This window comes from Cupressus sempervirens, chromosome 6, assembly GCF_028749045.1.
Source record: "Cupressus sempervirens isolate cs-2001-9-10 chromosome 6, ASM2874904v1, whole genome shotgun sequence".
NCBI lineage: Eukaryota > Viridiplantae > Streptophyta > Pinopsida > Cupressales > Cupressaceae > Cupressus > Cupressus sempervirens.
This window is the reverse complement of record NC_143123.1, coordinates 198,967,028-198,985,770: the sequence shown is the minus strand read 5'-3', so window position 1 is coordinate 198,985,770 and position 18,743 is coordinate 198,967,028. Positions and strand designations below refer to the sequence as shown.

The 18,743-nt window shown below is 34.3% G+C and overlaps 1 protein-coding gene across 1 annotated transcript in view; it reads left to right on the top strand.

Moving 5' to 3' along the window:
- Nucleotides 1-18,743, top strand: part of LOC149551920 (protein S-acyltransferase 24-like) — a 99,549-nt gene that overhangs the window by 46,567 nt on the left and 34,239 nt on the right. The window contains exons 8-12 of the mRNA XM_089787418.1: nucleotides 7,876-7,936; nucleotides 8,544-8,621; nucleotides 8,750-8,848; nucleotides 9,137-9,215; nucleotides 9,311-9,459. Of these exons, the coding sequence (XP_089643544.1) occupies nucleotides 7,876-7,936; nucleotides 8,544-8,621; nucleotides 8,750-8,848; nucleotides 9,137-9,215; nucleotides 9,311-9,459 (466 nt within the window). The remainder of the gene's footprint in view (nucleotides 1-7,875; nucleotides 7,937-8,543; nucleotides 8,622-8,749; nucleotides 8,849-9,136; nucleotides 9,216-9,310; nucleotides 9,460-18,743) is intronic.

Sequence of the window (18,743 nt, the reverse complement as noted above, 5' to 3'; positions counted from 1 at the left end):
TCCTTGGCCTAGAAAACTAGGTTGAAACCTAGTCCTGGATACTCCAGTGTATGCCTTGATCACCATGTGCCTTGCGCTGACCCATCACTGGCTATATAATAATATATATATTTTGTTTCTAGAGAGTAGATTTAACACAGATCGATCTTTTCCACTGAATGTCCTTTGTATATGTATTAAATCCTTGAATCTTTTTTCGTTGATCTCTTGGTTCGTAACGAAACTGGTTCCCTTCACAATTTCCTCCGCATGATGTAATTTTGTGGTGTTTTTTCCTGCTCAAAAGCTAGTTTCTTATCAAAAGTGACTTTTTGCTGATTGGATACATATCACCCAAAGTGATCACAGATACTGATTTTTATACTCCTATCTTTGTTCATTCAACACTTTATCCCTCCAACATACTATGTGCTTGTATGTCAATTCCTCTTGTGTGTGACGTTGTGAATTTCTCGTTGAATACTCTTTAGATTATTGCATCTCTTCCATTTCTTGTTTGGTGTTGACTTGGATTGTACGTGTCCACTAGTGGAGGATTATGGAGGTTGTCTTTACAACTTGAAAATCTGTAAACTTGTCAATAAATCCATAGTTTGTGCAATCAGGATAACGAGTGTGTCCTTGAACTCCCATGAGTGACAGAGGAATGATTAATGCCTCTCCAATGTGTGACAATTCAATCAATGAGTTCATATTGTTGTGAGCCACTTTTGCAGTTTGTTCGATGACAGTTGACTATGGATGCCATAGATTGTCTTGGTCAATCTATGATGAGTGTAATGTCCCTTGTTTGGGGACATAAGAAATATTAAGAAGGGACTTATGTACAATATTAAATTTGACTATTTGAGCTGGAAATTATTATTAAAGGTCAAATTAATATTCCAAGGGGTCACAAGAGAATGAGGAGAGATAAGACGAAATACCTAGAGAGCAAGTCGAAGGGTCATTGTTGCGAGAATAAAAGGAGGGACCCCTTCCTTTTGGGTATTGCTTGCTTTTACTATTCAGTTTAATTTTCTCTCTTGTGAGAGTTTTCAAAAAGCTTAAGCTTTCAACTAGTTTGAGGACATAGCCCCTCGTACTGGCAGGCAGTGGATACAAACCCATTGTCCCAGGAAACATCACTTCAGGTGTTTCATTCGCGCTTATAGGTTCTTATTCTAGCATTCCAATCTGACTTTTAAATCTGTGTTTAGGATTGGGTTTTTGTACTGGTTATTGTATTGCTGATGTAAAATGCAATAACGTATTTTGAGGAGTTATAAGAGTTGCTGGTTTAATCTTTTTGGTTTGTAACACATGGTTATATGTTCGAACCTTGAGTGTTATTTTGGAAATAATAGAATATTATCTGTGGAGAAGATTCTAGTTTAATTGAATGTCTCGTAGTACATTTGTTTATATTTAAGTCTGATATTATATTCAAGAAGAGGCTGGATAAGTGCCAGTTGGTATTTCTACTGTTTACGATTGCGTTGGAAATTATTTGCAAAGTTTTACTGCTGATTATATTAGGAAAAGAAAAAATCAATAAATATTCGGTTCAGGATATTACAATGGTATTAGAGCCTCGATCTTGCCATCCTGTGAAATTTTGTGCAAAATAGTTACAGATATAATTTCGGCTGAATACTGCCTCGCAATTTGACAAAAAAAAGGGTAATTTGCATTATATAGCTATTTGGAAGTGTTAATATTGAAAAACAAGAAGGTTAATTTCTGAATAGACTTGACACCTGAGGTTTACTTAGCAAATACATAAATTCTTGCTGTGTCACGGGCTTTTGTATGAGAAATTTGTGGGCATTATACAGATTCAATGTTTTTTTTAAGAAACCGATTGCTGGAAAATACAGTGCCTTGGTTATGAATTGATCATCTCGGGAAGTGTTAATGAGATTTTTGTGTGGCGAATATAGTTTGTGTGGAGAGAGACCTATACAATAAAAGGAAGGACTAGTTTGACATCACATAGATTCCAGATGTTTATGACTCATGCAAGTATGATCTACTCCACAATGCACACTTAAATCTGGATGGCTTGGACAAACTTTTCAAAGTGATTTAGTTGCTTGTAGATGGAGTTATACCTAATGAATATGGCATTATTCCAAACTCAAAGCATAAATTAAAAATTGGCTCAAAGATTGCTCGTCGATTGTTTGGCAAGATTTTAATTGATCTTCGAAACACACGGGAAGAAGCTATTAGTGTTGCAGAGTTGAAACATTCTCAAGATTGTTTAGCTACAGGTTCTGGTGACGATGATAGTGATTCTCGAAAGAAGTGTAAAACTAAGAGTGATGAATCAAGAAAGCCTAGTTCAGCAAGTGACAAAAGAAATGTAGCATTCTATCAATTATGAATGGCAGGGAAGCATAGGAATCTAATTTTTTTTTTTCCTGAACCGCGTCTCTTCATTTCCATAATTGTGAACTACCGCACGATTGCCAATACTTTGAGAAGTCGAATAGTAGCTAGGGGTGCCGGAAGATAGTTGCCGGTGTGTGTTGTTGAACTTGGAAGGAATAAGTTTAGTCGATAGGAGGAGGAGTTTTGCCGAGATAGCAAAGTGTGTTGAAATTATCCAGACTATTTCTTTCTAATGTTGCTGGAAAAGAAGAGTATCGAGCAGTAACAACGAAAATACATAGAAGTGCTATCACCCATAAGAGACGTCTATTCTTTCTGATAAAGAGAAGTAACTGTTCAAGCTAGGTACATAACAAATGAACTTGCGGGGAGTTCAATTATACAAAGACGAAGAACTTTTGGTGGTTATCTTTTGTTGGGCGTTATATTGAGGGACGGTTGGTGTTACTTGTTTTTGAAGAAAAGAATATATTGGGACAGTCTATTCTAGCGGAAGAAGTTTTGCATGCCGTTGTGGCCTTTTTCCTCTCAACAATGCTAGCGACAAGTTTATCAATCATTAGTGCTAGATATGGAAAACTCCAAATAAAGGGAAAGACACCTGGAGGCTGCGGGCTATTGTCTGGTTAATTTTTCTTTTCACTGACAATTTGGGAGCTGAAGTTTTTAGTGTAAATATGCTTGTGAAACTAAATGATTATTGTCATGATCAAGTAACGCCCATTGTACAGGCATCTCGAGCGTAGGCGTTATCTGTGGGTCTCTTATCATAGACGATTAGTTTCAGCTGGGGGTCCAACTCTTGGATTATAAAATATTGATAGAGTCTGTTAATCTTCTTTCTGGTTATCATTATATATGCCCTTCTGCATGATATTGGGAGCTGATTGTAATATTTTGGTGGTTGGTGTGAACTACATATTATATTGTGAAAATACAAGAAATCTTGGTAGAAGCTCAAGGCTTTCTACACTTGTGTGGAGATTGGAGGTAACAAAGAAGTTGCAGAAGAATGTGCATGTAACGAAGTAAGTGTGTTGCCCCTGACATGATGAGTGTAATGTCCCTTCTTTGGGGACATTAGAAATATTAAGAAGGGACATATTTACAATATTAAACTTGACTATGTGAGCTGGAAATTATTATTAAAGGTCAAATTAATATTCCAAGGGGTCACAAGAGGACGAGGAGAGATAAGACAAATAACCTAGAGAGGAAGCCGAAGGGTCACCGTTTGGAGAATAAAAGGAGAGAGACCCCTTCCTTTTGGGTATGCTTGCTTTTACTATTCAGTTCAGTTTTCTCTCTTGTTAGAGTTTTTAGAAAGCTTCAGCTTTTAGCTAGTTTGAGGACGTAGCCCTTTTGCTGGAAGACAGTGGATGCAAACCCATTGTCTCGGGAAACATCACTTCAGTTGTTTCATTCACGCTTACAAGTTCTTATTCTAGCATTCCAATCTTACTGTTAAATTTGTATTTAGGATTGGGTTTTTGTATTGGTTATTGTATTGCTGATGTAAAATGCAATAACATATATTAAGGAGTTATAAGAGTTGCTGGTTTAATCTTTTTGGTTTGTAACACATGGTTATATGTTTGAACCTTGAGTGTTATTTTGGAAATAACGAAATATTATCTGTGGAGAAGCTTCTGATTTAATTGAATGTCTTGTATTACATTTGTTTATATTTAAGTCTGATATTATATTCAAGAAGAGGCTGGATAAGTGCCGGTTGGTATTTCTACTGTTTATGATTGTGTTGGAAATTATCTGCAAAGTTTTACTGCTGACAGGAAAAGAAAAAATCAATAAATATCCGGTTCAGGATATTACAATGAGATGTATCCTAGTTCTGACATGTCGTTCCCATTGAGGATTAGTTAAATCCTCTATATTGAGCTTTTGTTGTTAAGAGACTAGTCAATTGATATTGAGATTTGCTATCTCTTCTTCATGCGAGATTGTTAGTCGTTCACACTTTGTGCATCATGTAATCTTCCTGATCAGATTGGCCGACAATATTATAATTTATTGATGATGCAGAGCATCCAACAAAACTTGAGTCAGAATTTTTTTTTTTTTTAAATATTCACATGCAATATCGCTCTTGATAATTTTTCAATATTTCTCTGTCTTACCTATCACGTTATGTATCTCCGCCAATGTCCAATGCAAACAAAATGCAGAAACATGATGTCAAGGTGAAGCCTGCCAGTTGTAAGATCTTGTCATTGCACTTGACCTAAGCAAGATGGATACAAGCAATCACATAGATCTGATTGTGAAAATTCTTCTTCTCAGAATTGTAACCTGCTCCAATACCATGTTGATAAAAGGATCGCTGCAAATGTAATAGCACTGATGTAACTTATGTGCTTTCCAAGTGCAGATATGAAAGTCTCTCTCTCTCTCTCTCTCTATATATATATATATATATATATATATATATATAAGTGTAGAAGAGACATGCCCCATGTAGGGACATTTCTTTATGTTGATTAATTAATAATTAATTAGATGTCAATAACATTACACTATATATATATTTGTATGATTCATCTAATAATTATTAATTATTGGTGATAATATTTAATTGGTAAACATAATCTCTTGATCAAACTAATCTGACTGAAGCTACAACATATAACAGAATGTATACAAATGACCCCTCTTCCAGATTTTGTAATAATTACACTGTTTGAACACTAATTATGGACATACGTCAGTGAATAGAACAACAAATATTCTGAATTCCATTTAATTATTACATTAAGTTCCATTAAATCATCGAACTTTGAGAATTGGATAAATAAATTCCCGACATCTGTGAGCCCATTTCTTTATGAATAAGTAATTATTAGTAATTTAGTATTACATTCAGTTTGATTTATTCTCGCACTTAATTTAAATTATGCTAATCTTGGACCTCATCTCATTCATTTAAATTGATTTGTTAATCTACAGAATTGAAGAGAAACCATTTATTCACTTATATCTTTAGAGGTCGGAAATAGCACATGAATAGTTATAAAAAGGATACTAAAAGGAAAACAACAAATCAGATTTCAATGATAATAGATCTTTTCCAATCCATCCAAAAAAGAGTAGAGATTCCAATGCACCAGCAATTACGTTGTGTTCTGAGAAATATCAAACTTGTGATAAAAGAATCAGAGTTTTCGATACTTTCCCAACACTGTTGACAGCGTGTCCTGAAATATAAGAAACCGACCCAACACTATTTCCAGTGCCTTTTTACCATCCTCAAGAGTTCCTGGAGCATATCTTCCCTTGCTTTCATAGTTAGGAATAGCTTTAGCTTTAGCATAGATTCCTCTTCCTTTACAAATCCAATGGATATCACTGCAGTTAACATTGTAGAAAATGGGAATGATTTTTTTGCAGGGGCAGCAAGAATAGAAGATGAACTAATAAAACAAACAAGTTGATCATCTGGCAGTACAGTGTCTGGCAATGGCTTCTTTTTGATTTCATGGAGTATTGGTGGAATAACATCACCAATTATCTGCTAAGAGGGAAGAGGGTTTAAGTTTTAAATTAGAAAATGGGTTTGAACTTTGAACACCATTAAACTTAAACAGCTGAATCGTGATGTGCAAGGGTCATTAAAAAATCATGGTCTGCATAACAATTGTGAAGGTTTAATACTTTGAAGCTCACTAATTTGTGGAGGTCATACAAAGCAAAACTGCCGTTTTCTTGGGCAGAAACCAAGTGGCAAAGCATGTACCAGAAGTCTATAGCCTCAAGCAAGCAGGAAATTAGTGAAACTTTTGAGCTAAAGCAATGAGTCGCATGCCAAAACAAAAAAACACATCAAATTGCATGCAAAAGCAAAGCTTGGAAGAGTTACAAATACATTACATACCATTGTCCTTTTGCCCTCTACGAGTACCTCGCAAATTGTGAAGACCACACTTGTGAAAAAATTGCAAAAGATGCACCAAAGTATTACAGAGATTTGGCAGTTGCAAAAAACTTTGTTGGATGCATAATAAAAACCAAAAAAACACAGCAAGAAAAGCCCACAAAAATGTGGGACATGCACAGAAGTTAGATCATAGGAAATTTAGGTTTCTCGACTATTCTACAAAGCGGAGGAGATTAATTTCTGAAGTCTTTGACGCAACCACAAAAGAACCAGCATTAATTGCAATATCATCACGAGCAGACTGATATTCGTGCAAAGAGTCTCAGCAATAGTTCCAGTTTATTTTTAGTTTTTTGTAATTTTTGTTCTAAAACTTTATTTTCCTCTGTGCTATTTTTCATCCGAGCCAATAAGATTTCAGATAAATAGTCTGTTCTTATTCTAGTAAATATAAAAAATTCAAACTAAAGAAAAAACTTGAGACCTCAAAAAATTCTTCAATCGTATTGGTCAAATAAATATTTTTATTTGGTTTTTACTGCACATAATAGATGCATATTCCTGCCTATGAGGCAACTAATAATTTTATATTACAATTTTCTCTAGGATTTTTAAGGTGTATAAGTCCTAATAGCATCAGTTATTCCCTTTTGTTCTCCACACAATTTAATTTCCTTGATGTTAGTGGTGAGGATTCTGCGCACTGTTTTTGAAGGTCAAAGTTATCACAGAAGATTGTTATCTCTACATCTGAAATGAGACAGAATATATTGTCATGGAATGCCTGACAATATGAAGATGATCTTTCAGGGACAAACCTGAACGTTTATGGATGAGAGGTACATGATTTAAAGATGCAATATTGGATTGGAACCTTATCATAGTATTCTTGGGTACATTTGGTTATGCAATATTGGATTGGAACCTTATCGTAGTATTCTTGGGTACATTGGTTATCTTATCTCTCTAAGTTTCAATATAATCTGATAGTTTATGGCTATAAGTTTAAGTATTCCACACTTCTTTTTCTGTCTTAATATAGGGTAATCTAATGTAGAACTTGACGCATAAGAAACTTAAATATTGCTTTGGGTTTAGACAGTTTTAACTGACAGTTGTAATGCTTTGACATCATTTATGTATTCAAAATTAATATGATTAAAGATGTGCGTTATATATAAATTAAGAATCCAATGTTTGTGTCGGGTCTTTTTCTGATTTCAATTGGAACCACTGGCAAGTTTAAGACACAAAACTTAGATAATGCAGTTAAAATTTAATTCTCTATAACTATTGTAGCTTTCAGCTTTTTCAATAGTAATAGAGCTGAGAATCAATATTCGGTGAGCTGGGACATGCCTTTTGAATAATAAATTAGGGAACAGGATGTCTTCCATTTCATGGATTTTTGATGTCTAGTATATTTGTGGTTTAGTATACTATTTTCATGATCATAACCCATTATAAGCTGATCCTAGGCGTATAGATATTGTTACTACGAGCTAAGCAAAAGTTTGACTATTGGCTAGTTTATTACTATTTGTGTGACTTTGGTTCTCCTGGAGAACATAATATTATCCTGACACACATTGTGTCTTTGAATGCAGTAAGGATCCTGGGTATATTGAAATGAATTCACGGAACACACATACCTTTAAACATGAAGATGTAAGTAATGCACTGTGTGTTGTTTCATGAAATATATTTTCTTGTTTGGGTTCTGACCATGTTCATGAAGGGGCATATGTCAGTTGTATGAATAATAGCTGTGAAAAATATGGAACAGCATTTGTTCTCAACACTGACAATATTTTCATATGTTATTTGCATACTTACAATTTTAAGAAATTCTGTGGTGTGATATTCAAAAATCATGTATCATACACATTTCTGTGGCATAGTTTCGACTGAAGTTTAGCATCTGAAATCAATATTTCTAGTTATTACTGATGACAATAGTATCGTTTATGGTACGCCAATTTAAATAAGATCTCATGATAGGAAGATTATATGATATAAGTTACATCATGCAAATGGTTTCTAGAAAAAGGACGAAGGCTACAGACCGTAAAAATCTTGAATTCAATATTGTGCTTTGTCTTATGGGTTTTACTTGTGTGGTCTTACAGATATAATTCAGTCTTTTTTAAATTTATAATATTTTGGTATTAAATATGTCATGATCGTAATATCCTTAATTTGGTTGACTTTATATTGTTTTCTTGGAATCCTTTTTTTTTTCTTGTATATTTTCATGGATTTTCTGTTCTTGCAGGAATCTTTGTTAAACAGTGAGTTAAGTAATTCAGCACGATGGACAGGGTTTTGGTCTCAGCTTTGCCCAACTTGCAAGGTGCTCTGGCATATTAATACTCCTTTTTGTAATGTAGCAATTTAGACAACACATTTATCTCTATAATAAAATGTCATTCATTCAATTTAACATCTTGCATGTTAGTTTTTATTTGCTGATTTCTTCAGATAATCAGGCCTATACGTTCCAAGCATTGCTCTTCTTGCAACCGTTGTGTTGAGCAATTTGATCACCACTGCCCATGGATTTCCAACTGCGTTGGAAAGGTGAGGTTCAGATACAATAGAAAGGTTGCTAACTGCATATTTTGTCATTGTCCTCACAGTCTTTTATCTTCATGAGAGTTAATCTGTTTTTAGACTTACCTAAGATATTAAAGAACATAACTTAGAAAGTATGAATTCAATTAATCTTTATGCTGTTACATATTGAGCAAGTTAATATAGTTATTTTGCATTTCTACAATTTCTGTCTGATATTCTGGGTTTGTGCAGACACTGTTCATCATACAGTAGGTTGTGTTTTTAAACAGTTTATTCTCTATATTTTTGCAGAAGAATAAGTGGGACTTTTTCATGTTCATATGCCTTCAAACCTCTGCAACATTTATTGGTTGTGTTATTGCTATTCAGAGTAAGAATTTTATAATTTTTTTGGGGTTGCATTTCCTATTTGAGTTATTTATGTTGCCCTGATAACATAAAAAAATTGTTTGTGCTGAATTTCAGGGCTTTGGACCGATCCTATGGCACCTTCATCTTCTAGTCCATGGATGCATTATTTACTTGTTTACCATCCTGGTGCAGTAGCATTTCTATGTGTTGGGACATTTGTTTTAATTGGTGCTACAACATTGACAGTCATACAGGCAACACTGGTATTTTTCTTGATCTTAATGGGAAAAGAAGTTAAAGTTTAGCAGCATTGACCTGATAATGCATGAGTGTTGCCAAAGTGGTTGTTGTGTATGTTATTCTCACATTTATGTAAGGATTGTCTCTATTATATGCCATCTGAGCAATGAAAACAGTCACATTTACCATTTGACTATTTTAATGTAGATGTTGGGACAGTATCCAGTGAGGACAACTCTCTCTCTCTCTCTCTCTCTCTCTCTCTCTCTCTCTCTCTTACATTCACACACATTTATCTGGGCATTTGACTTATTTAACTTATAAGTTGGGACAGAATCTGGTGAGGTATAACATTAAACATTTTATTAGCGGGTGAAACAGCAAGGTGACAGCAGCATATGTATATACTATAGATCATCATATTGTAGTGCAAAAGAAATGTGGAATTCTAGACCGACTTCCATCATAATTAAGAGGCATAGTGATTATAAGGGACACATCTCTGTTGTCGTGCCTCCTTCTTGAAATGGGATTAAATAATAAGCAATAATAATTAAATAAAAAATATAAAAGAATAATATAAATAATAATTAAATATTAGTTAAGTTAACAAATGGTTAAAAGGCATGAATGAAAAAGTTGTGTCTCCCTTAAATGAGATGAATAAAAGGGAGAGGCGAGAAATTCATTTGAGAAGAAAAGGAAAGAAGGAAGAAAGAGTGGAGCACAAGGATTAAGGAGGTATTAAAGGAAAGGAAAGGGAAAAAAATAAGGAAGTAATGTTCAAAAGGTGAAGGGTTGCGACTCTTAAAAAGGGTTGTGATTGTGAACGGTTATGACCAGAGTTCCCACACTTGGACTTGGCAAGGCTGACTCGACTTGTGACTTGGCTATGACTCAACCAAATAAAAACCCTTGAAATTTAGAGATTTTTAAAGATTTAAAATTTATTTCACGCACCCATTATTGAATAAAGTTTAAAGACACTATAACATCATCAAATAGAATCTAATTTGATTGCATACATACATAAACGAACACCCATCATATAAGTACAAATGTAAATTGTAGCTGAAAGAAATAGAAAACATAGATATATGTAATTATAAATATTGTCAAATGTATATAAAATCATGAAATTGATGACATGAAATGTTCCCAAACATGTGTAAACAAAAGAAAGTCTATGGCTCAAGCTCTAGCTCAACCTCAACCCCAAAGTAGTTTGTTTGCTTCCCAAAAAGGCGTTTGAGGTACACCTTGGATGGCTAACAAGCCATAGTCTTTGAGGTTTCTCTTATCAACATCAGCTGCACTTGGTCATGCTCTATCCACCTCCTCTGATATAGCCATAGCCTCAAGCTTTTTGTCTGCCTAGTCAAACCACTCATGGTCTTGAATGAAGACAGGATGGGTAGACTTAATGAGCCACTCGAACTCTGGATCGACCTCTTCTAGAGTGATCGAAGGGGAGCCAGTGTCCAAAATTTGTCTAGTTCTAAGATGGAGGTTGTAATGAACAAAGACAAGATCATTCGACCTTGTTATAGACAATTTATTACACCTCTTCGAGTGGATGCACTTGAACATGGACCAAATTATCTCACATTTAGAAGTTTTGCATGGTTGACTCAAAATACGAATGACAATTTTTGAAGGTTTAGGTTGTAGGCCCAAACATTTGCCACCATCTATCTAAAATAAGGAAAAAAAAAAAAATAGGCTCATTTCCATGTTTCCAATTTTGAGGCTAGATTATAAAGTCAAAATGCGTAAGGCATAAACATAAGAATCTTAACATGTATTTCTATTTGGCTGCAATTCTTTCTAGGCATCTTTGCACATCTTGCTTGCGGAAATCACCCCTAATGCATTATTATATGCATCCGTTTCGTGTGATGTAGATGTGCCATCACTAGACATCTTTTGTATCACTGTATATAGGCCACTAAGAATCTCCTCATCCACCTTGAAGTTCTTGCAAAAACGAAATGGAGGATTGAGGAAATAAGCTACTGCATGGATGGGCCTGTGAAGTTGGTTTTGCCATCTCCTATCGATTGTCTCCCAAATAGAGCCATACTTATCCTCAACTCCTACATATATGGATCTAATGGCCTCCTTGGCCCTATCCATGCCCTTATATATGTAGCCCACAGAGGGCTTCTCCATCAACAACTTGTAGGAGAACTACAGGGAGCTTAGTGACTTGTAAATAATGTTAAATAAAAACAATTAAGTCACAAGTATGCATTAGAAAAAGAAAACTGCAAAGTTGCAAACAAAACAAAAATATGCATATAAATTATAGAAAATAAAAAAGTAGATATTAAACTATCTATAATATATGTTACACAAGATCTTTGCACAAGGGGTTAAAAAATCTGCCTCATAAAAAATGCAACTTCTATATACATCCCTACAGTGGTCGTAGCATAGGATGAAGAAGTCCACTCCTTACCAACAAACATGTGCCTCAAAGTTGCCTTTGATTTTATCAAGGATTTTAGTGTGAGGAAATTTGAGACAAATTTCGTGATACTAGGATGAGCCAACTACTTTTGCCTTGTGTATTGTGTTATAATGCTAAGAATCAATGATGATTGTAGATAAATTTGCAAATATTTTTGTCCCCTTCAATGTATGCTTTCACCCATTCAAGATTTTACCAATATCCTCCAATGTGAGGTCAAGGCAATGGGCTGCACATGGAGACCAAAATATTTTTCAGGTGCCTATCCATTAAAAGTTTACCAACAACAATTTTATATTAATTAGAAATATATATGTGATAGAAAATTTAAATAAATTCATGAATGTGTCTATCAAAACTTACTTGTTGCATTATCCCTCACCACTTGCACCACATTTTCTTCCTCCACCTCACGCATGACTTCCTCAATAGACTCACATAAGTATGTGGTATTTTTCATGTGTTAGGAAGCATCGGTGGACTTAAAGAGCATGGTGGATCCTGAAAATAAAGCAAAATAACCATCAATGATCATTGATCAATCAATAAATCGAAATTTAAATTATCTAATGCATTTAAGGAAGTAGATTGATCAATCCCTTGTGCGGGAAATGAGAAAATTTAGGAGTGTCTTATTCCTCCTGTTTGTCCAATTCTCTGTCATGATGGCTCAACCCTTTTGGCTCCAAGATTGGTGGTGATCCTCGAGCTCAACTTTGATATCATCAACAATTTCTAACAAGAGGGAGCCACTTGACTTAGTATTAGTAGGAGCCTTAAACCCTTCTCACAAATGGTTGTGACATCTACCATGCCTTACTAGTAAGGAGACCTATCACAAATATATTATCATTTGACAAAGGAAAGTTCAACGTCAGATTGTAAATTTTATAATTTGATTTTAAACTTAACCAATCAAATAAAAAAGAATTATGTGGCTGCAATAAATGGAATGTTGCAAAAATACCAGAACTTTTAAATTTGTTTTATTGCAGTATCATGGACCTCCTTGTTCCAACCCATGCTCTCAAGTGAGGGTTGTGCACTAGGAATGCTTTATTACACAAAATAATTGTCCAACTTGGATCTCCAAACTCTACGACCAAGGGTAACAATGCCACTAGGAGGAGCAAAAGCAAAAGTACTAGGACAAAAGGGAGGCATGAAAGAACCTCTCCAACACAACCTAAGGATGTGGATGTGTCTACACCTGTGGGTGCAAATTAATAGGAACCAATAGTATTTGATCCTTTCAATTGCCTTTTCTTGTTCACATGTTCTAACTCGACATAATAGAAATGAACTGCCTTGGTAATTGCTTTTTTACATGGCTTAACATTATTGCCATATGTGCCGGCAATATGGTATTGAAATCTATTGATGCGACCACGATTAATTTCTTTACAAAATAACATTTTGTTTGATTTTTTTGTCTACTAGGAAAGTCTTCATTATTTTTCCAAGCCTCATCCTTTTTAGGCATGGGGAAAAATTAATGTTTTCAAAATGTGAAGGCTGCTGCAATAAGACAATTTTATGAACAAATTACGATTTGTGCATTGTATTTTATAAGCTATAAACGGATAGAAAAAAATCAGCAATCTCTGCATTTGTGCATTGTGTCTTTTTCTTGAAAACTTTCAAATTTCAAAAGAAGAATTTAGAAAACATCAGGACACCCTACAACTTTTTCTAAAAAAATCCTAGGGTTTGCTATTGTTCTACTTTTCTCATTGAGGTTTGCAATTTATGTTTTAATAGAAAACATTCAAGATTTGGAAAGCTAAACTTAAAAAGTTTAACAAAAATTGAAAAATTTATAAACATACCAAACAACTAACAAAATTTAACACTTACCTCTTTCAAATGTGTTGAGAAGTCTTGGAACAACTGTTATGAACTCCTTGATTATCTCAATGCAAGTATACTACTAGCCCAATTTCAGTTGTGGAAGCTTTTTAGCACTTCTTTCTTGCTGGTTGCGAACCTATGGCCTCGTGTTTTTCTTCCTCTCTTCTTCCCATAACATGGAAATAGATCACCTTTTAGGGAAAAATTGAAAACATATGAAAGAAAGAAGGCAAACAAGCCAAATGATTTGTTAGCTCGGTTGGGTCATAGACCACGGACTTGGCAGGTAATTGCATGACCTGCTAACTTGGTGAGTCATGCGGGTAATGGCCCTTGACCTGCTAAGTCACGTGGCCAGGTCATCAAAACCCACCAAGGCCAGCTCAACTCGCTGACCCGAGCTACTGGTGTGACCTGTGACGAATTTGGGGACATTGGTTGTTACTCTTCGATAGGATTATGAATTTTTTAAAGGGTTGTGACTGTTTGAAATGGTTGTAATCATGACAGTTGTGACTCTTAAAATTGGTTATGGTTATGAGGGGTTGTGATTGTTTGAAAGGATTTTGACTTTTCTAAAGAGGGAAAATTATGAAGGGTCATTACTGTTTCTAAACGGAAGACGTTATGAAGATGCGTGACCTCTCCCTCACATGGAAAGACATAAAGGAGGAGGATCAAATGAAATGGGAAAAAGGAGTAGAGGAGATCTAGAGAAGATTTAGAGCAGAAGTATATGGAGGGATCTAAAAAAGAATTGAGAAGGATAGAAGAAAATAAGAAGAGGATATGAGATATGTGCAGATTTGAAAAGTAGCGATGACAGATTTGATTATCAAAAGATAGGTGAAGATTAAATAAGGACTGGAAAGGGCAATAGTTGTCAAACAAAGGTATCTTTTCATAACCAAAAGACTTGACCCTTTCATGAGGGCATTAACAAATGAAAGTGTGCGACTCCCTACACTCAAAGGGGATATTAAGGAGAAGGCTCCACTGGAGATGAAATAAAAAAGGGGAGAACAACTGAAATAATAATATATTATTCTCAAAGGGAATAATGAAAAGTAGTATTAATACCTCACAAGATAGGTAAGTCCCACGGTGGAATCAACCATGCTACATCATACAAAGGCAAGGGATAAGTCCTGCGGTGGAATGGGCCATGCGACATCATGTGAAGGCAAGAGTTCTGCTATGGAATGGGTATGAGCTACATCAAAGGCAAGGGAATAAGGCTTGTGGTGGTATGGACTGTCCTGCATCATACAAAGGCAAGAGTCATGTTGTGGAATGAGCATGAGCTACATTACAAAAAGGCAAGGGAATAAGGCCTGCAGTGGAATGGGCATGAGTTACATTATACAAGGGCACAATTTGTGAGTGATAATCTATATGAAAGTTGAATGCTATAAGTAGGATTTCTAAAGTCCAAATATGCATTGATTATTGTTGTCTCAACCCTAATTGTATATCTCTTTTAAATTATCAAATTGTCAAGCTTAAGGTGTAGTATATTACACTAACAATATAATTAGTTTTTATATATATGTGCGCTTGCCCCTTAATTTGTGTTTATGGGACCTAAACCAAGACCTGCCTCGTTAAAGGCTATTTTAAGTGTTAAAGCTATATCTCTAACCACATACAATGCTAATGTTAATGGAATTTGTGATTCTAGGGAAAAAATTAGGACAATCTCAAAAGGGGACATTATGTCTATTGTTATACTAGGGAGAGAGGGATAGAGACAGAGACAAAGACAGAGAGAGATAGAGAGAGAGAGGACTAAACATTGAATAGCGTAATATCAGTATGTTGCTTATGAATAAATATTAATCAAATTTTTTAGTCCTGTGTTATGTATGGTATTGTACAAACAAATTTTATTCTATTGTTATGCAACTATCTTATCTTACTGTAGAAAACATTTTTTTGATATTGTAAGTACGAGGGTATAATTACAACTTATGGGATGTCAGGACTTAGAACTCCAATCTATGAATCTGTTTTCCTTGGTAAAATTCAATTTCATTGCCGAGACTGTACTTGGCAACAAATGATAGATCAAATCGCAAAATATTGATTGTGTTTATAAAATAGTTGGTAAGAAAGGTGTTATAAATAAGAATTATTTTTTAAATGATCTACAACATATTCCTTTTGATCCTTCGTAGTCTTGTGAGAGTGAGTTAGGCCTAGGGGATGACGAATCAAAGGGGGGATATTTGAAAATATGTGACCAATAAAAATATAACAAGAATAAGCCATATGGGATGCATAAAAAATAGAAAAGGCAAAGAAGAGTGATAAATTGCACCAGAAGGGCTACAACAGGTAAGGAATAAGAAGTGTCTAAAACAATGGAGTACAAATTAGGGCACCACAAGGACTGCAGCTGAAAAAATTATACAAGAAAACAATAAGGTTTTGTATATAGAGGAACTTATGAGTGAGTTACTCAATGACACCAAATCAGTTAACCACTCACATCAAAACAATAACAGAAGTTCTAATTTAACTAGTAAGAAAGTTTGAGGAGAATAGGATTTATTGGACATCATCGGAACCACTTGTCATGTTGACACAAATCCCACATGGTACACTGAATTGATTTAAGGGACTTGTAACCTCCTTAATAACATTAAAATCCTTAAGTATTTGGATCAAATACTCATCAGAATTGTGGAAAAGATAAAGGATTATGAACTAAATAGTATAGCTTATTAGGTAGTACATGAAGAAGACATTATGTTTACTAACTTGAAATTGGGAAGAATATTGGCCATCACTATCCAATTTTATCATTTACCGACCAGAAGACATAAACTATAATGAAACATCTCAATGAAGAGCTGCAACTTCCAAACTAAGAGTCATCCCCCATACCATTTAAATCAAGAAGAATCTTCACATTAGATGTAAATTAATTACACCGCCTTGGGGGACGGGGGGATGGTGGAACGGGAGAACAGAGGGGCATTAATTTGGGGACAGTGAGGGGATGACGGTGGGGGATAGGAGAGGGGATATATATATGCATATGGTACTTGAACCGATAGTTATGAAAATATGTATTGCAATATAAGATATAAAGATGTAAAAGAGTAAATACTTGAACATTGCATTGAATTGGAACATTGAACATTAAACATAAATAGTTGAATCTGCAAATAGTCAACACCGGGATGTCCCCCATGCTCGGTGGAGGTGGTGGAATCTGGTGGCGCTGCTAGGGACGGGGGGATGGAGTCCCCAAGTCCCCGGTGTATTGAAGTCTCTGGGACGTGGGGCAAAAAAGTGGGGGGGGGGGGGGGGATGCGGCCCTGTGTTACTATGGATGTAATTGATCATTCAAATAAAACATTAGAATGACAACAACAATTGTGCAAGTTTGTGATAAAATATTAGGAAGAGTTTTTTTGATATAAGGTTATCCAAAGACAAAGGAACCCCAAGTTAGAAAACTAATAGATTGTTAACAAATGAGGTCAAATAATAAATCAACTCAACACAAGGAAACCAAATAAACTCCTCTCAATATGGACTTGTTAATGAAGCTTAAAGTTTTGGCAAGGTTACCACAAAAGCGGGCGAACACATTAGTTTTGGAATTATTGTTGTAAAGATTAGGTAGAAACAGAGATCAAACAAAATTATTTCACTCATTTGTGGTTGCAAGAAGTTGTTTTTTGCAGCTGCTACTCCAGTCCACAGTTGACTCATCTGAACAGGTAACGAATAAGAATCACACCTGCATTTTTATCGTTATTTTGTTTATAGAAGGGTTTTGCTGTAAAACTTCATTGCTATACATATTATTCTGTTAACCTCCCACAGTTCCAAACTTCAAAGTAGGGTTTTTCTGTAAAGACAACTGTGTGAGAAGAGCAAGGTTGCAAGAAGTTTCCACAGTTATGACAGAACTGTATAATTCCATAAGCAAAGTGTATTAAGCTACAGAGTTAATAATTTCATTGTAATTCGGTATTGTTGCTTATATATTGCATATGAATGTGCTAATTAACTATTAGGTTGCTAGTTTAGGTCCATCTTTTGTTACACTTCTTTGTCTAGGCTCCATTAATTTTGTAATTGTTTTAATTTTTACCTTTCATGACATGTGACTGATAGTCTCATAGACAGTAGACTAATACTATTATAATTCTTAATATTTATTATACATAATACAAAGCAATTTTTCCATATCATACTTACTATTTTCTACTATATTTGGCATTATTATTGTTCAGTAACATGGATCGTTTTCTACAAATGTATTAACATTGCCAATGTAATTGATGTGTTCCAAATGCAGATTTGGATCTCATATCAATATGAGAGGAAGAGACATTTCTCTAAGGTTTAACCATCATTTAATTTATATATTTAATAATAATAATAATAATAATAATATATATATATATATATATATATATATATATATATATATATATATATATATATATATATATATATATATATATATATATATATATATATATATATGTATTATATATAATATTATATATATATATGTATGTATGTATGTATGTATTATATATAATATAATATATATTATATGCTATATTATTATTACATGAATACGTATATATAGAAAATGATAATCTACCAAGAACAACAATGTATCTCAGATCAAATTAATCCGACTAAAGCTACAACTTTAACAATTATTAGTAATTAGCTTGATTTGTAGAGCATCTCAGACCTTTAAAGCCAAGAATTCTGGAAGGCAAACAATGAACACAAGTTGCAACAATTTTTTTTGTGTAGAAATGGCAATCTGCACCAAATTAGAAATCCTTCAGAATCTTTAGTAGGTTTTAAATCCGAACAATTGGATAGCAGTCCTCATCCTCCTTTTGATAATAGTTGGATTAGAAATGATTATATCTTTTATATTCAAATTGCTAATAAAAATTATTACAAATTATGTTTGATCTCAAACTTCTTGAATATTTG